Source organism: Neofelis nebulosa, chromosome 6 (assembly GCF_028018385.1).
Source record: "Neofelis nebulosa isolate mNeoNeb1 chromosome 6, mNeoNeb1.pri, whole genome shotgun sequence".
NCBI classification, from domain to species: domain Eukaryota; kingdom Metazoa; phylum Chordata; class Mammalia; order Carnivora; family Felidae; genus Neofelis; species Neofelis nebulosa.
In genome coordinates, this window is record NC_080787.1 from 41081251 (window position 1) to 41102788 (window position 21538).

The window sequence follows — 21538 nt, forward strand, 5'->3', positions numbered from 1 at the left end:
GTCATGACCATTTACAGAGCAAGTGTGATAGCATGGGCTATGTCTCCTCCATCAGATTGGGAGCTCCCTGGTGGACAAAGCTTTCACCATTAGTAAACCTTCCACTAGTCCATATGGCACCACTGTGCAAATTACAAACAGCCTTCTCTGGGGAGACACCCCGGGGGCACCGTGGTAGACGGTCTATAAAGATGGCCATTCTTAATCCCTCCCTTTCCTGTGCAAGCCTGTGCCGCTGCTCACGGCAGGCTGGCATCTAATCCCCTCCCTTGGAATCTGGACATCAGTGTCTGGCTTGACCGGAGAATGCAGCGCAGGTGATGCCCGGTGGGCTAGGTCTAAGAAGCCCTCTTACTTCTCCCCGTGATGTCCTACAATGCTCACTTTGGGGATTCTCCTTCTTGGAACCCAGCTGCCATACTCTGAGCTGCCCAAGCCAGTACATTTTCACCCCCAGCCGTGCTCTCAGCCAGCAGCCAGTGTCAACTATCAAATGTGCAGTGGACGAAGCCGTCCTGGATATCTAGCCAGTAGTGCTTTTGGCTGACTCCAGTCTCACAAAGACTGCCTCCGCCATTACCTACCTCAAGCAAGAACCAACCAGCTGAACCCAGGCAACGCACAGAATGGAAAAAGCGAATAATAAGTTGTGTTTTAAGCAACTAACCTCTGGGGTAGTTGGTTATGAAGCCACAGAATATCAGAATACCCAGCCTGGCAGGCAAGCATGGGCTGGGTTTGTGCAGTGAGCAACCTGTTCAACCTCCTGCATGGCCCTGGCTATTGGGCTGTGTCGTTTCTGCTCCAAGAGCCCAGGTGAGGACTCCTGGAAAACAATCTCCCAAGCGTGGCCCATCACCAACGACTGACTAAATCCCTAGGAAAAGTGTTAAAAGAGCACAATGCAACAATGCCATGGGACCAGAGCTGGATTTTTACAAGGTTCCGTGGAGCTAGGGCATGGCAGTGGCTATCCTGAAGGTCCCAGAAGACTTACCAATGGTAGTGATGACTGTAGCTGCAAAAATCATTGCATTGGGCCAATTCCAGTTGTTGAAGGTCTGATTCCCTGTAATGGCCACGCCCTGTCCTGCAGCATCAGATACTACCTAAAAAGAGAGACACAGACTGACTCTTAATGCTTTCTAAGTGAAAGCACTGTACATAACTCTGTAAGCATTCGTAATCATCACAATAATAAGGGGGCAGTTACTGTCTCCAATTTATTAGGTGATGAAATATCTTACAGAGGATCAGAGAGGTTAAGTGATGTGCCCATGGTCACACAGCTGGTCAAGCAGTCTGTCTCTAAAGTCCATTCTCTCACTGAGCCAGTGCTTCTCAACCTTACTAGTGTGCACCAGCATCACCCGGAGAGCTTGTCAAATACAGACTGCTGGGCCCCACCTCCAGAGTTTGATTCAGTGGGTCTGGGAAGGGGGTCTGAGAATCTGCATTTCAAATGAGTTTCCAGGTGATGCTGGTGGTAGTGGTCCAGAGTCCACACTTAGAAGAGCTACTGTGCTAGGCTATTCTGCCTCGAAGAAGGCACATGTGATTCGGACACACAGGAGGATGCCTACACCCTACCCAGCCCTCCACAGAGAAGCGTTCTACTACAGGATAGACCTGGGAAGGACCCCCATATACCCTTCACCTCAGCTCAGGGCTCTCTTGGATCTGTTGTCTCAGGGTGTACGAATCAGCTAGCTTCCTTTTCCCCATGCTTGGGACTCTACCCTCTTCCCCTACAGACTCCCCATTCCTTCCCTTCTCTGGCTCCCTCTCTCTGCCCTGGGCCAAGCAATTTCAAGGTCTGGTCCAGGACAGATCATCAAAGGTGGTGTGCACATTTCAAGGCGACTCAAAATCCTGCTACCAGTCCCCACAGGGCTCCCAGCAACTGTGGGCAGCAGGTGAGAGGCCACCTGGGGAAGTCCACTGGTGGCCCCAGAAGAAGTCTTATCTATTCCAGGAACACTAATAGCTGCCAAACCTGTTCTGGCCGACCACGGACTGCCTCTAGCCCTTCCTTCAGTCCTGCCACCATTCACCCCAACTTGCAGATGACAGGGTGTGGACCACAAAAGGAGGCTCACAGAAGGGCCCAGCATTTAAACCTGGGAGATTCCAGTTCTGCCCCCAAAGAGGGCCCCAGGTGGGCCACCCAATCCAGAGACCGGGAACTCAGCCAAATTCCCTATAAACCTCAAGCCTGGGACCGAGGGGAGGCAGAAGAAGAGCGAGGCAGATGGAAAGCCCAGAGTTGTAACCCACCACAGTGTGACTGAAGTCCGGTGGGAAACAAGGGAGGGGCTGGGGCTGTTGAGAAGGAATGAGCAGTTGGGAGCAGCAGCAGGCCCATGTAAACGGATCTGCAGATCCCATGAAGAATTTTCCATGATGACATGCCCGTCTGACAGGCCATCAAACCACACCACTCGCTGCCCTGCCTCCTCACGGCGCTTCCAGAGCATCTCTCTGCAGGCCGTGCAGTGGCAAAGCAGAAAGGCCGCAGGCTGCCTGCAACCCTTCGCTCAGAGAGCTGGCTGTCTAGCCAGCAGGGCCCCCTCCACGTGAGAGTACGAGCACATTCAGATCCTAAGGGGCCAACAGGTCCATCCAAACGGTTTTCTCAGAAATTAAACCTACGTCCGAAGCAGGAGAATGTAGCAGGGTCCCGTGTCTTAATGTCAAACAGATGGCGGCTCCCTTTGGCCCCAGCCTTTGTTGTAGAGCGGAAAGGGCAAAGCGTAATTGCTGGGGAGCTCAGCCTGACAGATGAAAAGAACGCTTAAGTAGGAATTGCACCACTGGCAGGGAGCGATGCCATCAGGGCGCCATCTCTGCTCATCCCCGTGGAGTCTCGGGAACACGGAAGCTGTCCCTATTCTCGCACAAACAAAAGGGGTGGGTTCTAGACACTCAAACCAGAACTCTTACAGATGTCTAAAAGGGGACAGCAGCAAGTTTGGCACGATCAGAAGAGGAACCGGTGGGTACCAGAAGCTAGCGCAGGTTCATCAAGAATGAGTCACGCTCAGCTAAGTGCATCTCCTGCTCCAAAGGGGTTGCAAACCCTTGAAGTTGGGTGGAATGCAGTAAATCTAGATTTCAACAAGGCAGCCGAACAGATGAGCTTAAAGATATTCATGTGGACAAGACAGAGAAATGTAGGGCAGAGCTGGGATTAATTTGGATCCCTTTAAAGGCAGATAGACAGCCAAGAGGTCTTGATCTTTATCGACCTGGCCTGAGGTCTCCATGATCATGCCAAAGGCCTGGCCTCTTCGATATTTTAATCAACAACACAGAAAAGACATACATAGATGGCTGCCCAGTCTCCTCTGCAAAGGATGCAAAACTGCGGACAAGGCCAGGGTGGGAAGATAGTTATTAACACACTGCAATGGCAGTCTGGAACTCAAAAATCATCTGGACTGGAAAAATGGGCCCAAACTAACAAGATATGACCATCTTTTACGTTTTTCATGTCATACACTTTGGGTTAGAAAAGGCCAGTATAGGTATGAAATGAGAAGTCCTTGGGTTTCAGCTGACCACAAACTAACAAACATGAGGGTGGCTGCTGAAAGAAAAGTCAACACAATCTCAGACAGTGTCAACATCTTATCTGTCGAGGGCTGGGTCACACATGGGGAACTCTGTTCCACTGTGGGTGCCTGACCTCACATGATCTATTACCCAAGGAAGAGGAGAGTGGCTTTTTTGGATAGTGAGCTACCTCAGAATGGACTGCTCTTGGCAGTAATCCACTTCTGATAATAGAAAGTGTTGACAGCAAGGGTGACCACAGCACATCAGGGATGCTGACGGTGTGACTGGAAACAAGGGTTCCCAACTGGGCGGGAGCACCTTCTGGAAGTGTCTGGAAATGCTGCCTAAGTGGGGAGTGTTATCTTGCCAGCCACTGTTCCAGGCACCATGGACAGCACATTGAGAAGACAGAGTCCCTGTTGGCCCCCCCATCTATTCTAGTGGGGGATGGGGCTAGATGTCCAGCGACTCACAAGACAGCCCAACCCACAATGCCAACACTGCTTCCGCTGAGGAACACTGGCTTTCCGAAGGCAATCTGTGATTTGGGAATCATTAGTAAGTACTAAGGAGACACCAAACATAAGAGTGGCAAAACAGGGGTGTCTGAGTGGCTCAGTCGGTTGAGCATCCAACTCTTAGTTTCGGCTCAGGTCATCTAGGGTCATGGGATGGAGCCCCACACATTGGGTTCCATGCTTTGTAGAGCCTGCTTGAGATTCTCTTTCTCTCTCTCTGCCCCTCTCCTTTACTCATGCTCTCTCCCTCTCTCTCTCTCTCTCTCTCTCAAAAAAAAAAAAAATTAAAAAAAAAAAAAGTGTCAAACAGGGTAACCAAAGAGGGCATTATGGTTGGGAGCTCTGCAGCAGAAAAACTGGGTTTCCTGCTTTCTCTCTGCCAATCCTATGCCCTTTGGGGCACAGCCTTGCAGCCTCGGCCTCCAGCCCTGGGTTATCAGGGAGCCACAGCCCCAAGCACTTTCCCCAAGACCTCCGTTATCTCTCCATGGTCACCCAGAGAGGGGCAGCGAAGGGGGCATTCTGAGGCTCCCAATGTCCCCAGGGCTAGAAGCACCACTAGCCCTTACAGCAATCCAATGGTGGCAGTTCTGCCCACTGGTGAGGTCACGAAACAGGCTGAGAGAGGTTACGCGTGGCTGGGCTAGGTTCTGGTTACAAGTCAGTGGGACTCCCCCTCCCCTCTTCTCTGCTCTACCGGCCCCTAGGCACCCCTAGCACTCCTTGCTGTTGCCTCCTCTCTGCCTATGGCCACCAAGCAGCTGGCCTGAGAATCAGCTTGGCTCCATCACAATGCTGGAGTGGGAAGAAGGCTATTAGTGCTGCTGAGTGGCAAACACCCCTTGCTGGGGTGTATATACACATATTACCTAACTGGTTGTTCCTGTGACCCTGCCAGGTGTCCCTCGACAGGTGGGGGAAGTGAGGCTTGGGGGAAGGGCAAAAGTCCAGATGTGGACTTGGGGGCCTGCTTCCTGTTCCCACCATGTACAGCTGTGGCTCTGGCAGGGGCGACTCCATGGTGATGTTCAGGGTCGTACCGAACGCAGGGGGCAGTCTCCCAGAACAAAGGGCCTGACCCAAGATCCAGGCCATCCCTGGGTTAGGGAGAGTGGCACGGGGGAGCCAGGCTGACACCACGATGGACGTGGCGTACTGTCCCCAGGGTTAGGCAAACAGCTCTAGCAGGAGGAGGTGGCCCCTGTTCACTCACAGGATTCTTTAACTTGGCTCCCTAATTCACACAAGACAATATTTTCATTTTCCACATGACCCTGGAGAGTGATGGGAGAAGGGATACTGCACACAGCCCGGGCCTAGCTCTTGTTTGGGGAAGGGATCGAGCTCCCTTCTGGGTCTCCCCTCTAACAAAGCAGCTGTGATTTACTGAGGGCTTACTATGCACTGATGCACTGAGTATTGTGCTAACACTTTACTGCTTTTAGCTTACTTAATGAGGACAGAATCCTGCTGGGAAGATACATAATTTTTTCCATTTTGCAAATGAAAGTGTAAGGCTTGGAGAGGTTAACTAAGTAGCCTAAGGTCAGAATGCTAAAAGCACGAAGCCAGGAGAGCCCTGGCTAGACGTGGTTATCCTGCCCCCCTTCCCACAGAGGCCACAGGAAGGAGGCCAGTGCATACTTCCACCCCTTCGCACCAGCTGAAAAAACAGTGCCCTAAAACCAGTCCATCCACTCTGACCCGAGCTCAGCATTCTAACCCAGCCTCCAGGGAGGCCACATGCCCTTGCCTTGGCTTCAGGCAACCAGCTGCCCTGACCCCACCCTCCTGAGCTCTCACTGTCCGAGAAATACGGTTCCCGTACAGCTCCTCATCCCCCGGGACCTGGGGTTTCCCAGGCAGAGGCAGCTGCCAGGCCTCCCCTTCCTGGAGAGATTCATCCTGCTGAGCGGGCCAGTTCCAGGGCTTGGGACACAATACCCACCTTCACACACAGGCAGGTGGGGCTGAGAGCTAGGCGGCTTGCCCCTCGCGCACCCTCCTGCGGTGGGGTGGGGATGGCAGCTATCTGCCGCTCACGGAGCTACTCCCCACCTGGCCTCCAGCTCCCAGGCAGACTCAGGGGTGGATCACAGAGCTCTTTCCCACTATGCAGGACGCAGCCTTAAGGCTCCCCGCTGAGGCCAGCCTCCACTGGACCCACACACCGCTGGAGGCCCGCAGGCCGAGAGTCCTTTACCAGACCCTGGCTGCGGTTCCATTTCAGGCGCTGGGGGCCTCTGGCCTGGAAGGTGAAATAAAGCTGCCGGCCACACAGGCATGGTGCTCAGCACAGGGTAGAAAGGACTTTTATCATCCGCTTGGCCCTCCCAGCCCCCTTGTGAGGGGGGCACGGTTTGTTAATCCTTATTTAACAGATTAGAACAGTTGATATCTGGATAGCAGTGGATTTTGAGTGGTTATATGACTGACACCAACCAAGCCCTTTAAATCACTCAGCTCCCTGAATCTTTACAAGCCTAAAGCGCAGGTGCTGTTGCCCCCAATTACAGATGAGGACAATGAGGCTAATTAAGTAAGTGGCCCAAGGTCACACAGCTAGTCTGTGGTGGAGCTGAGGAGTGAACTCAGGCGGTCTGGCTCTTAACGCCCCCACCCCATGCTACTTACAGATGTGGAGAGGGGAGCAGGGGATTCAGGGTGGGCTTCTTAGCTACAAGGACTGGAACCAGGTCTCTGAAACACAGCTTCCCAAGCAAATTCGAGAGAAATCTGCAGGAATGCAGACTCCCCTAGAACATAAGCTCCATGAGGACAGGACTTTTGTTTTCTTTTCTACTGCTGTATTCCCAGAACCTAGGACACTGCCTGGCACGTCGAAGGTGCTGGTTACATGGGTGAGTAAATGATCTTCAGTGAGTGTATATTCTCTGGCCTGGACTGACTCATCCCCCAGGGGTCTGCCTTCAACACCTTCCCAGTATTGCTCTGCAGCTGGGTTTCAACTAAATTCAGCAGCAACAAGGTGGAGGCCTGAACCCAGCAAGAGAGAGGGAAGCAGAGTCAGACCCCAGCAAGAGTGGGGGCTGGCAGGGCCAAGGGCTGGCTGCAGACACCACTGAAACCACCAGCCTCCAGCTGGCACTGAGGGTGGGGTGAAGGGGAGTGATTGCTAGACTCTGAGAGGGGGCAGAGGGCTGGGGAAGGGGTGAGGTGCGGGAGACAGATGAAAGCCCCCTTGGCCAAGGCCAGGATGGCAGAGGTGGGAGAGTCCCTGGGGAGACTGAAGGACTGTCCTTTCTGCAGGAAGGGGAGGGAGTCCCCTTTGGAAACTGTCCTGGGGGCAGCAGGTGAGCAGAGAGAGGAGAGGGAAGATAGAAGTGAACCCTGGTAGAAACACTTAACTAGCAGGCTCTCTGTGGCTCAGCCTTCATGTCGGGAGGCAGAGGGCTCCCAATGGCTGACATCAAGTCTCTTGGTAAATAACTTAGCCTATCAGCCTCAGTTTCTCCATGTGCTAAGAATAACCCGTCTCCTGAACATACGCTTTTTGCGTGCAGGACGTCATCGTAAGCACTGAATAAACGCACCTGCAATCTGCACTGTGACTTGTCATATGGGTCCGTCAGGAAACCAAACCCTAAGAGGATCTGAGACCCAGGGGGAAAGACTCCTCGTCCCCAAGGTTAAATCAAAGGGCAAGGGGTTAACTTCCCTACACCTGGAGGACAGGCCTGGGTGAGAACAGGCGACACTGACCCCAAGCTCCCTCACACCTGCAGCCTTTTCCCACCTCTTCCTATTCTAACAGTGAAAGCTTCCTTTGTCAGTCTGAGCAGTCAGTTGGCTTCCTCAGGGCACAGGGGGACTTCTCCAACACCAAGGGGGACCAAAACAACTCACAAGGGGGACGGAATCAGCTGGAGTCAAAGAACCTGGGGAACGCGGGTGTGTGTTAAAGCTCTCCCTGGCAGGGGAAACAGAGGCTCGCACAAGATGCCCTGTTCCATCCCTCAGAAAGCTCATCTCTCCTGATCTCTGCCACCCAGAGGCTCCCAGTCATCCTGGCCAGTTTCCTAAGCAGCCAAGCAAGGCAGGCAGACTGTGGGAAGGTGTGAGTCGGGGGTGAGAAACATGCCACACACTGCGACCCCCACTGTGCCCGCCAGGAGGGGCTGAGGCTGGGGCCTAGGTAGCCTGTCTGAACCCTGGCCCCAGCTCCCCACCCAGCTGCCCCCAGACTCACAGCACCCACCTACCACCCAGCCCCTGCTGGACTCTCCCCGCGTGTCCCTGTCTGTCCATATGTCCATCTAGTCTAACAAAGAACCCCTCTGAACAGGGGGCCGGGGGGGGGGGGGAGGGGTGGAGGCCCAGGGGGAGTGTTGTGAACAGGACTGACATCAAGTGGAGATTAGTAAACCTATCTCAGGCACTTTCCAAGCAAGTATTTGCAGTATGGACTTGTTTACAACAATGTTTATCAAATCCTTTAACACCTGAACTAATGAACAGATAAAGGGAGGAGGGGAGGGGGAGCCCAGAGCCTGTGTGAGGACTTCCTAGAGCAGTTTGAGAGTGGGGATGTAGGGGGCTAGTGGGGAACAGCTAGTCTGTCCAGCTGCGGGCCAGTCCTCCATCAGACAGTCCTTTCTGGGACTACTGGCAGAGTAAAGTGCCTCGGCTGGAAGGTGAGCATCTGTTAACTATCTTATTCCTAAAACCAATTAGAGAGTGGAAGACTAAAGTTAAGCCCTCGATTATCTCCATGCTCTGTCCCTCTGCACCACTCAGACTGACTTGACTTCTCAAGCTTTCCCTAACTGGGGATGGCGGAGAGGGTGCTGGGCTTGTTTTTAGATGAGGAAACTGAGGCTCAGGGGCCTTAGATACCACACAGTCATTGAGGCAGTGGCTCTCAGTCCAGGCTGCCCAACACAACCCCTTCCCGGGGCAGGGCGGGGGGGTGGGGGGGTGGGGGGAGGGGACGTTAAACAACTACAGTGCCTGGGCCCCCCCGCAAGTGTTCTGTGTAGTTGATCTGGGTAGTGAACAAACCCCAAGGGGGATTCTGACGTGCAGACACTCACTGCCTAGTGTGGGGTGATGGGCGTGGACGCCAGGCTCCAAGCCTCCACCTCCCTGCCCCTGGGCATTCTCACTGGCCTCTCCCCTCAGCCCAGGTGACCAGGGTGTGGCTGGGAAGGCAGGCGCACCTTATGAACGGGGTACTGGCGAGGGCCAGGCGGTGCCACCCTGATACCTGTGCCAGCTGCAGGCCCTATCGCTCCCGGGGAAGAAGCAGGTGTCTGTGGCAGGTGCAGGGACCCAAGGGGGCAGGGCCACACCGCATCTCAGTTGAGACCAGACCTCAGCTATTGCGGTATGGACTTTGTTAACTTCTTTTTTGCTTATCTGTAACTTTCAGATTTGTGCCAGTGCCCACCCATGGAGTATTTATTATGTTTTTAGAGGAAAGAAGGAAAGATGAATTGTTGGACATGTGGCTGGAATGCTAGGTTGGTAAGCTAGGCAATAGGGCTGAGGACCCAGGTCCAGCTCTACTCTGCCAGCCACTTGCTGAGATCCTCCTGGAACCCTGGACCTCTGTCCACTTCCTTCTCTGTAAAATGAAGAGGTTGGTCTAGGACTCCCGGGGTCCCCCTGCCTGTACAATGCATAATTTCCTCTGCCCAGAATCATGACTTCTGGGCCCAGTTCAGCACTTCCCAAATCCCCAATCCACAGCACATTTGAGAAGACACATTTTCATTCTCGAGACTCAGTTCATTGGCCACCAGCTCCAGCTCCTCCTGAGCCCCCAGCAAGTCAGGTCACCCACGTCAGGAGTGAGCCCTGCTCCTCGATCACGCTTCCTCTTCCTCGTGTCCCCTGGAGGATGCAGGACTGCAGGACGGAGAAGGCACCTCACTGCGTCTACTTCTCTTTGGTCCTTAAAGTAATGTGCCGGTGCTGGTCTGGGCTGCCCTCCCTCAGCCCAGGTGTCTCGGGCGGGGCTGTGTACAGAACACAGCACAGTCCCCTGCAGTGTTGGTCACACCTACAGAAACCCGCACAACCTCACTAGGCAAAGTGGGAAGTGGTACACCACCATGTCCTCAAGGCACACTTCAGGGGTAACCATACTACTGCTTAACCGGGACTGTGCGTAGAGATGGTCCCAGGGGAGGGATTGGGAAAGTACTCCTGCCGGGGTCCTGCCTTCGGGGAGTCGGCCAGCAATGGTCTGGGGCACGAAACTAAGATGATTAAATCTGCCCCGGGTGACTCTACTATTATAAGCGGCCAATTTCAAAGCCACTGCCCCAGACCTAAACTGTCCTCCCTCCCGAGGCCAGCCCCGCCCCTTGAGCCAGTGCAGCAGGCCGTGGAAGCATGGCTGTCCTCCAGCCCACCTTTGGGCTTCCCCTCCTGCACCCTCCCAGGCCATCTCTCAGCAGCCTCTGCGGAGCTCAGAAGCACCACTGGATCTCACGCTCCAAGGGGCAAGCCCATGCCAGAGGGGAGTACGTTTTCAACAGAAATCTCTGGGTTTCCGATTTTCTCAGGCCCGGGAGCCCTGTTTGTACTCGGGAGGGACAATAAAAACAAGGCAGGTGACCCTGCCCCCATTGTTCTGGTAACCCCCCAGCAGCTGGGGGCCCCCTCCCGTGAGAGCTGAGCCCAGGGCAGAGCTTTGCAGGGACTGGCTGACCTGGGAAGGCTGCAGGCTTGGCTAAAGCAAACAGTGAGGGCTGCTGGGGTCTGGGCTCAGGATGGGGCGTCAGCAAGTGTTCTCAGGCACCTGGAAGGCTCAGCAGATGCACTGGACTGGAAATCCCGGTGTGTGCAGACATAGGGGACCTCGCCAGCCCAGCTCGGGGTCTCCCGGCACTGCTGCCTGAGAGCACTTCCTCCCACCCGAACACACACACAAGGTGATCCTCTGGAGCCATGTTCCCCAAATCCACCTCCTGCTTCATCTTCTTAAGGACCCAGGGCAGGTGGGATGTCCAGGGACACCTAAATGACAAGAGGGATATCCTTTATCCACCTCAGCTTCTCTGCCCAACAATTCACACCCACTGCCCTGCCCGGGGTGACATGGCCTGGCCATGTCATGTCCTGTGCTGCTACCATCAATTCCTGATCTGGGATGCTGGGGCCTGGGGCCTGGGTTCATGACTTGGCCTCTTCCCTGCCCCCAGAATCCAAATTCTGGGAGTGTCAGACATCTCTCTGCCTTCCCAGATGTAGAGAAAATTGTTTGGCCAGGACCCCTCAAGCATGCCAGGTGGGCAGAACAGTCCCCTGTTCTGGGATGGGGACACTTGGGAGTGAAAGTGCCCCACACAGGGTTCAGCTTCTGGCTCGTCCTTTCCATACAAGCCAGAAAACCTCTCTGGGCCCCAGCCAGCAGCTCTAACAACAAGGCCCAGGAAGAGCATGGAGCTGGCACTCCCCTCCTTCTCACTCGAACCCACGATCGTCAGGCACCTCTCACACCTAGAACTCCTGTGGCCCTAATCTCATTCAAGGCCAAGACCCTGGAGGGAAGGGAGGCAAAATGGATATTCCTATTCCCATTTTGTAGGTGAGAAAATCAATCAGAGGGAGCTAGTGACGTGGTCGAAGTCACACAGCAAGCTGATTGCAAAGCACAGAGCAGAACCGACCAGAAGCCCCTGACTCTCCGTTGAGGCTCCTTTCCGCCAAACAACCAGACCATCCATCGCCCATCCCGGGACTGGGTTGACAAATGCCAACCACAGCGGAGCAGGGAAGGGGACAGCAGACAGGTAGGCAAAGGTAACAGATGACACAGAGCTATGAAAGCGTTGTGCAGATCTAGTTTTGATATTATTTAGGGGATGAGCCTACGCTTACACTCCCCATCTCCAACTCCCGGAATGCTTCTTAGATCCACCCGGACCTTGCAGTGGGGTGGAAGGTGCAAACTCGGAAGTCACCCTCCACGCAAGGTTTCTAAAAACAGCCCTCGAGCAGCCACAAAGGAGGCCACAGGGACCGCTGACCTGCTATCTCCCCATCCAGGGCTGACGACCTGACCTAATTCACCATCAGCCCGGCTGCCCCACTCCCACCACCTTGCTTCCGGTCCTCCAGAGCTCAGGTCTGCACGCTGGCCTGCAGAACACAAACCGGGATGGCCAAGCCACTTCAAAATCACAAACGTCATGTTTGGACCCTCCACAAGCAGCCTGGGGATGAGCAGGAAAGGCCTGGGCTCTGAAACAGACGTGCCTGGGTGTCCACCACTCACCAGCAGGTCACCGGGGACAAGTCCTCTCCCCTCTCCGAGCTTCACTTTCCGCACCTGGCAAGCGGCGGTACCAAGACTGCATCGGGTTGGGGTGCACCTTACATGAAACAATGCACGGCTCGGTGTTGGGCATACATGGTGTGCCCCCGAAACAGATACTGGGTAGAAAAGTGAACATGGGAAACACAAGGGTGATGGGGGGAGCGGAGGGGGGGGGGGGTGAGATGCCTGCTGGACGGGGCCTCCAGAGCTGCAACGGGAGAGCTGGGCTGGCTGCCAACAGCAGTGCCCTCCTTTCCGGCTACCACCGCCTGGAACACCAGGGCTGGGGACACTACTTATGGCCACAGCCTGTTTATCTCCCCCAAGATAGAAGGCAGACTTCACTCATCCCTTATTCCTAGAACGGAAACTGGCACCAGTAAATACTCAGTATTAATGAATAACTGAGTCTCCAAGACAGATGCCTTTCCTAATCACACCTTCCAGTACACAAAGTTGGGTGCCAGTGCAGTTGATGTGGGTTCTGGCTCCGCTGGGTAAGGTGGGCAGTCCTGGTAGGTGAGGGCAGCCCGCATTGATGGCTCTGTTGTTTCTCTGCCCCAGTGCCTCTCCCCTGCCTCACCCCGCCCCACCCCACCCCACCTGTTTGCAAGGCCAAAGCCCCCAGAGGTCCTAGCCCCGATGAGTCAGCTTCCCTGCAGACTTTGGAACCATCAGGATTTCAGAGGAAGGAGGCACGTGGGTGGGGAAGGGGGGGAGCCCAGGAGGCTCGTCAGGGTTGAGAGCCCCAGGTCTTCCCATGCATGTCCTTGCTTTCCTGCTCCCCCAGCAGTTGGAAGGACACTCTGTTCCAAGAAGCTCTCTTAAACCCTGGAGGCTGCTGGTCGTGTTCCTCTGGACAGCCCTGGGCTCCCTTGCTGGGATCCTGAGGACATGGTTCCCCTCTGCCGACACCCCCACACTCCTGCCTCCATAAAACCTGTCCCTGATCCCTGCCTCGGTCATGCCTTCTGGTTACACCCATACCCCTTGAGAGGAGGGCTGTGGCTGACATCGCTCACCTCTTGTCTTGCAGAGCACCCCAGACCATAGGCAAACTCTCCCCCACCTAGGGGCCTCGAGAGCGGCCCCTCCACCTGCTCCTTCCTCCTTTCCCTCTCGCTTCACCCCCGGCTGGTGGCTCTGGGTAATAAGTAACTACCCATCCTTGAAGGCTGGGGTTCTGATGATAAGGAATTATTAAGCTTAGCCATTTACTGCAATTTGTTTAAGATGACTAGATGGTTAAACTGTAAATCCCTTCACTAATTTAAAAACAAACAAACAAAAAAAACCAACAAAAAAAAGAAGCCCACAGGGGTCGTAGGGAGTGGTATTAATTCTGCATGAGGGGTAGACAGCTGAGTTTCTCCACTCCTGTGGAGTAACCCTCCCACCTGTTTATTGCAACCCCCCACCCTGCACCCAATCCTGGCCCCGCTGTGTCCAAGCATGATCCCACCCCATACCTCTCCACAAAGCCCCCTGCAGGATTCTCCTGCAGGCCAACCACCTGTCATAAAATCCTTCCTTATTGTCTGACTCTAGCCTAAATCCCTCCGGCTGCACTCCAAGCCCATTTCCTTTGGTTCAGTCTCCAGCTGGAGACGGACAACAGCTGGCTTCCATCCTCCCTGGAATAAATTGTACAAGAAACTACCGGCAAAGTAGCACAGGCATTTTGGGATGGATGGTACTCTTTGCCCAGCAGGGGGCTGGGGGGGGGGTGCTTCTGCCTTATGGGCCCCCAAAGCCCAGATCAAATCCCACCAGAAGGCTGAGTCACGATCAGAGACAAGGGTCAAGACCACAATGCCCGACAGTCGTGAAAATCCCTGGGCCGGATTCAAAGGGAGTCCCATCCTGAAGGACAGATCCCCCACTCCCCAGACTGCCACAGATTTCACTGGTCATTCCACCAGGGGCGCTGGCCCCCAAGGCCCCATTTGGAGATCACAGAAAAAAGACACAAACAGGCTTCCCCAGTTTGGGAAAGGAAATGGGAGCCAGATATATGTAACCAGGGCCCCCCTGGTCACGGGCTGCTAATACCACCCTTACCCAGGTAGGTCATGACAGGAGAAGGGCAGAACAGGCACAGCCACCTCAGCCTTTTCCATCACGCGGGGATGGTCCCTGGCCCACCTCCCATCCCCAGCCAACTGGGGCGTGGACGTGACCAGGGTGAAGAAACACTGAGGCATTTTGTGCTGAAGGTATGGAAAAGTACAGCCAGGTCCTCCTAGCACAGAGAGGCTGGGCTGAGGTGAGGGGTGGTGTGGGAGTTAGAAAAACCTCCCATCCCCAGACCTGGGGCCCGGGACCAGGGACAGGCCTGGTGACAGGAAATGGAAACTCTCTGGATGGCACAGGAGGAGAGTCATGTCTGTAAGACAGCCCCGTTGCAAAACCCACGAAGCAGAAAGTATCAGGACCATGGCTCACTCACTCTCTCTCTCTCTCTCTTCTTTACGAGGGCTGGGATTTTAAGCAACAGCATTTTTCAAGTCTGCTTAACCCCCTAACTCCCACCCAAGGGCTGGCGGCTTTCAATCTTCTTAGCAGAGAGCAGGAACTGTCAGTGCACGGGCCCGCACAGGGTCAGCTATTCTCCAGCCCCAGAAGTCATGACCTCCATTTCTTCACTTGTAAAACGGGAAGAACACTGCCTCCCCCTCCCCCCACACCCCCAACTCTCAGGGCTATGGATCCAAAGGCTCGATGGATGTGAACGTGAAGGACATGAAGCAGGGGCACAGGCAAAGCCAGAGATGCCCCTGACTTAAAACTTGTGGTTTCTAAACGCCTCGTGCTGTTGGGATAGGCTTTCTTTCAGCCTCCTGGTGCATTGTGTGTGGCCAGGGAAGGCTCAAGGACAGGAAGGTGCATGGCACGAGATTTCCAAGTCACCCAGGGGTCATGCAGGAGAGCGAAATCCGCTCCTCACGTGGCCGCATCCTGTCCCCCTGCGGAACTCAGTTTCCCACGAGAACACTACATGGCAGCTGGGACGGCCACTTCTCAGGCTTGTCCTGGGAGGTCCATTTACCCTTCCAGCCTGCTGAAAGTGGCTGTCTGTCCTGAGGGCCAAACAAGTGACCCATCAGTGGGCTTCCAGGACACAGCCTGCCACCTCCCAGGAAGAGTGGTGAAACCAGATGGCAAGATGGGAAGAGGGTTCCCTTCACCCTTACTCCCACCTTGGGGCCCTGGGGTATTCCCCTCTTCGGTGGGGCAAGAGTGCAGCTGTGCCTGCCTGTTACAAATGCCATATCTGGCCAGGCATCAGCCCCAAGCCCTGTACAGAACGCATCCAACCTAATTTAACCCAAAGAAAGAAGGGACCAGAGTTCTGGACGACCTTCCCTTGCACTGTGCAGCTCAAAGCTGGATCTACTGATTAAGTATTTACTGAGCACTGGCCATATGCTCTGATGCTGTGAGCCAAACAAGGGAAGTGCAAGACAGGCTCTGCCTAGAAGGACTCGCAGTTCTGTCCAGATACGGGCAGGCACACAGGAAGTTACAGGACGGTGGAAGACACCACAACAAAGCAGCGGGATAAACGTCGAGGTCAGGACAAGCCCCAGGGCTTGAGCTATGCCTCTGTCAAAGTCCCAGCAACTGGCCACAAAGCAGGACAAGAAGCCCAAACCCAGATGGGGAAACGGAGGCTCACAAGACACAAACGACTAGAGCAGAGCCATCTCCCGGTCAGATGCTTCCGCAAGCTCTGAAAAGCGCCGGGCCCTCCTCCCCAGCCCCACCCTTGGGTCCTCCACCTTTCCTGGCCCAGGACCCATATCATGTACCCCAGAAGGAACCTGGAAAACTCGCCCTGCAGGTTCCGTCGGCCACCCCTTCTTCTATTCTTTCCAGATTTGGGGTGGAAGAGATGTTCATGTTCTCATCCCAAGGAGAAGAAGGTTTCCCCGGGTGGCCGCAGATCCACCCAGCCAGCGAGCCTGGACCTTAAATGCAGGCTTTCCTCCCCAGGGCCGGGGAAGAGCTGCCCTTCACTGCAGACTGGGCTGAGGAACAGGGCGGAGCAGGCAATCAGAAGGAAATGACACCCTGGACAACAACTGGAGGTCCATGGAAGATGACTCACTGTCTACCTCAGCCTGGGCCCACCTCCAATGGAGCCAAGGTGGACTGATGGTGACACCAGGAATGACCCTCCCATCAAATACACACTCATCTGAGTCTGATGTGGCTGAGCGGGCAAGGTGGTCCACAGCCCTCTGCAATCTCGCGCTTTCTGGGGTGTGAGGGTGGGTGTGCTCACCTCAGAAGGGCTTGCAAGTTTCCGGTCGGGGGCGGGGGTGGGGAGGCCACCCCCTACAGGTTCCTGGCACACCACCGTCCCATCTCCAAGCTTGCCAGGCTGGGCCAGCTCTCCCCTCTCCCACCCCACAGCAGGAATGGAATTTGACTAGACACCGCGAGAAGCCAGTGGGCCATTAGAAACCTCAACAGATTCCTATCAACACTCCAGTGCTGTCCAAGAGAACTCTCTGTGCTGATGGAATGTTCTATATCTGAGCAGTCCCATGTGGCTACCAAGCCTTTGAAATGTGTGACTGAGGAACTAAATTTTAATTTAAAATTAAACAGCCACGATATTTAGTCATTATCACGTTAAAATAAAATTAATTGGCAACAGGTGGGTGGTGATTACCGAACGGATGCAGAGTGAAACACAACACATCCCACCCAGACTCTCTCTCCCAGGCAGAGTCCGCCTTCCCCTGGTCCCTCACGTTCACCCAAGCCTCCAGAGGTAAACCGCAGCACGCTCCTGACTCTGAGTTACATGCATGGTCCCGGGCTGACCCAAATCTCGCTTGTGCTCTGTGTTCATCCAAAAGGCAAGGCGGTCTCCCTGTGCCCCTGTGAGACTTGGCAGAGCTGGATGCAACATAACACTTATCCGTGGGCCGCTGGAAGACACCGTCCCTTGTAGGGGACACTGGGCGCAGCACTGGGTACGGCCGCTGGGGCTCCCTGGCTCTGCCAGGGACCTCTCAGGGAACCGCACCCTCTCCTTGGTGACCGCCAACTTGTGTGTCTAGTCTCAAACACCTTGGTCTGCAGACCAAAGGCCCCCCCTGGTTTACCCAGACATTGAGCCCCTACGCCTCCAAGTGTTCAACAGCATGGCTGCCCAGGAAGTCACAACTTTGGCAGCTACATTGAAAAACAATGGCAACACACTGTTTAGCAATCACAGAACTGACACCAGGTTTTAGAGTACGTTCTGTTAAAACCGTGTTTTTGCTTTGTGCACCTCAAACATTAAAAATGAAAACAGCTAGCACAGAAGTGGCTGATGACATAAGCATATATCTTACCCTTTAAGAAAATTAAATTTCTCTGTTTTAAAGGCTTTGCAACAGCATTTCAGAAAACTGGGGAGGCAGAGAAAGAAAGAGCCATCAATAATCCTGCCTCCAACTCAGTACTCACGCCTTCTGTTTTTACATCAAATTTCTATGACTCAACGCTAACAGAACCCCCACACTAACTTCAGAGTCCCAGCTGCCCTCACCCCCAGTCTTGTTTTCGTTTAACTTGAAGCCTGGCTTCTAGCTCAGTCCCACTTTGAGAAACACCAACCGAAGCACCACCCCCAAGAAACCACCCCCACCCCCAGGGCCTGGGTAGCTGAAGCATCAGGTGTCCCTGTGGTAGTCTGTGTGAGGGTTTCCCATCCACTGGCCACACAGCCCCAGACAGTCAAGAAGGAAGGACTAACCTGTGTGTGCAGAGCAGTGGGGGAGAGGGGCGGAGGAGTGTGTCCACAGACACAAGACAGCTTCAGGAAGGGGAGGTTTTAAGGCCTGTACACAGTGACCCCAACACAGAGCAGGCAGAAGAGCCAGGGGGTTTGACCACATGCAGCTCTCAGCCCTGGAACGTTCCAAAAAGAGAGGTTGTGCCAAAAACTGAGATCAGTGAACCTGAGTCCTCAGCAGGCTTGATGCAGATGGGAAACTTCTGGAGCAGGACCCAGAAGTGCCCCCCATGTCTCCAAAGTTGCCCTGCCCCAGCACCGTGGCGCCTGCCCTGGGTCTAGACCCAGGGCACACCTAACCCAGGGAGGTGTTGACACTTTGCCAGGCAACTTATAGACCTGTCCCAAGAGGGCGGTGTGCAGGTGAGGTTCAGAGAGGTGGCGCAGTCCCGGAGAACTTGCTAGGTAGACGTAGAGTCTGGCTGGCCAAGACCTCCATTGGGAGGGCTAGGGACAGTTTTCCAGATTAGTTTTCCACCTAAAAGGCAAAGGAGGGCTGTGAGGGTCCTGCCTCTGAAATTTGAGGACTGGTGGAAGAGAGGCTGAAGGAAAGAGAAATACAGCTCGTGGTTCGGGGTATTCATTAATAATTACTCCTTAGTGCTAGACTTGTGATCCACTGGGGCACAGGTTGAGGGCCTCACGGAGGAGGGGGGGCAGTGCAGACCCCCAGGGTGGGGAAGACGTGCCCAGAGAAGGAGGAGGCTCAAAGGAAGGTGACCCCAGGCTCAGGGGAGCCTTCCCTGACACCCCTGGCCCAACGCAACTTTTCTCCCCTGGCGCACCCGAGGCTCCCACAACATGCCAGCTCCCTACTCAGTAATTCTCCATACACATTGCATAGCCCCACGCCAACCTCAAAAGCAGAGCTAACGTCTAATTCTTCCCAGAATCTCCACAGTCCTTAAACCAGCATATGTACTGGGCATACGGCAGGTGCTCAGCCAAGTGTCTAATTGGCCTTAGGGAGCAAGTCCTTGGTTCCGAAGGGGGCAGCCACCTGGCCCAGTCACACAGCAAGTCAGCTGAGTAAGCCCTAGGCCCCCACTCCCTGGGCCACTCATAAGTAGATCTCCGGGCTGCGGCTAGAGTCTGGGGGATGGGAGAGACGGGGTGTTGAAAAGCTGATAATCAGGACACCCTCCCTTTTCCTGCTCCCCAGGGGGTGCTGACAAGACACTACTGCATCAGCTTGCTCCACTTAGCCCACTCAGCACTCACTTACCCTCAGTGAGAGGCACTGCTCTGGGGGGCCGGGATGCTGACAAGGGAAGGGCGTGCTTCCAAAGCTAACACTGTCAGGATGCATTCCACAACCCAGGAGGCCAGAGTTTTATTTGAACAGCAGAAATGGGGAAGGTACGGGGCTGCTGTTCTTTCTCCTCCAGAGGGTCTGTGAACAGGTGCCACCCTGCACCTGGGACGTGGGAGCGTCAAGAAACTTGCACTTAGACACAAGGGGCCCGTCCTGGGGTCCTCAGCATGCTGCAGTCACCGACCTCTATCCTCAGCCATGTGAGCAGCATCGGGGTGGTATTTCCACTGCAGGAAGATGGCAAGACTAAAGCTATTCCCTACCAAGGTGTAGCCCAGAGTCCTGCTGGGGGCCTTCCCCTGGGGAAGCCAAATGGGGGCACACGTCACAAGTACAGGTTTAGCTGCTGAGGAGGTGGCAGTAATATGGGGACTCAGGTGGAAATCTGACAGCTCACAGCTACACCTCCCCCGTCGGCTCCTTGATTTTTTTTCTCAAAGCCTCGGTCTCTGGGTCCCCTGACCCACAAATTCTGTCATGAAGGGTAGGGGCCTGTTGGGTCTGTAAGGATGATGGAGAAAAGGGGCTGAAGGCAGGAAAGGAGTTGACAGACCCGACTCTGAACTGTGGCACCCACTTACATAATCCAAGCTTTCCTGCTTTAAATGTTTTCATGCTGCCAGTGGCAAATAAACCTATATGTGGTCAATGTGGTCAGGAAACGGTGGTGTCAGAACCCTGAAGGCTACAGAACACAGCGTTCAGCAAAGGCCAAGCAAGCATGCATGGGGAGCTTTTGGGGTGCTAGGAACCAATGGGCCCCGAACAGAAAATCCAGCCCCAAGGAGTGGCTGGTAGCCTAGAAAGATCAGTAGGACTGGTGCTAATTTAGGACACCATGAGAGGCCACTCTGCAGAGCCCTGGCTCTGGACTCTGAAGGCCTGGGTTCAGGCCACTAACTAGCTGTATGACCTTGGTTATGTTATTTAATCTCTCTGCTTCAGATGCATTATCTGCAAATGAAGTTCCCCACAGCAGCTATCTTACCACTGCTGGGCAGTCGGTGCAATGTGACAGTGGCCCTCGCCTGGCCCATGGCACCTTTTCCCCCACCAAGTGCCAGCTACCGTTACTACTGTAGCACTGTGGTTCCGCCCCTCTGCCACCCCTCCCCACAGCAGCTCACGTTACTGGTGGACACAGACCTCCAGGTCTCCATAAAAACTGAAAACCTGCTATGAGCGTACAGCATTTTAGACCACCTCTCCACCCTCAGGAGACAGCCTCCCACCTATATCAAGGCCGAATGCAATCAAGGGTTGCGGTCCAGAAAGAGGGGAGACCACGTGGGTAGCAGAGTCCAAATCACACCGCAAGAATGTTGGCTTAGTCTGAGGGAGAAGCCACTGAGGGTTTTCTGAGTTTGGGGAGGGGTGTGGTCATGATCTGAGTCTCTGAGGACCCCTGATGGCTTTAAGAGTGGCAGAAGAGCTCTCAGGAGGTGTGGCAGTCACCTTTCAACCTATGTCTTGGGGCCGCGGCTTCCAAGAAGCCTTCCCTAATTGCCCCACTTAGCTCTAATTACTCCTTTATTGTACTTCCCTGCGCAGTAACCTTGGGAAAGTTACATAACCTCCGAAGGTCTGGGCCTTGGCTCTGGGGCTGTACAGGGAGGCCAGTTAGGTAACCACTAAGCTCCCTTCAGCCTCACAATTTATGATTTGCCGCCAGGAGATGTGCCCGGAGCCTGACCCTCCTCCCCCATCAGCCACTCTTGCCAGCCTCCGGGGGAGGGGGGCGTGGGGGGTGAGGAGAAACCAGCCAACGAGACAGTTCCTTGGGTGCAAACACTTGGGGTGCAGAGTCCTGTGATGGGGAAGCTCCCTGGGGAAGCATGAGATCATTTCTGCTTCTTTCTGAGCCTACAGTTACCACAATCTCAACTTTTGCCTCTTGTTCCAGAAAAACTCACTCGTGGGTGGGGAAGTTGGCCCTCAAGATCACAGAAAGGGGTGTGCTGGGCAGGTTAGGAAATCAAGGCAGGCCAATTTAGCTTAAGTAACATTAAGTCCTCTGTACCCCAAAACACGGTCAAGGTTCTGACTTAAAGGCCATTTAA

At 54.5% G+C, this 21538-nt stretch overlaps 1 protein-coding gene across 1 annotated transcript in view; it reads right to left on the reverse strand.

Annotated features, from left to right (window-relative positions):
- The window catches only part of KCNK5 (potassium two pore domain channel subfamily K member 5), a 38094-nt gene that overhangs the window by 5666 nt on the left and 10890 nt on the right, over positions 1 to 21538 (reverse strand). Inside the window, exon 2 of the mRNA XM_058733808.1 lies at positions 998 to 1109. Within this exon, the coding sequence (XP_058589791.1) occupies positions 998 to 1109 (112 nt within the window). The remainder of the gene's footprint in view (positions 1 to 997; positions 1110 to 21538) is intronic.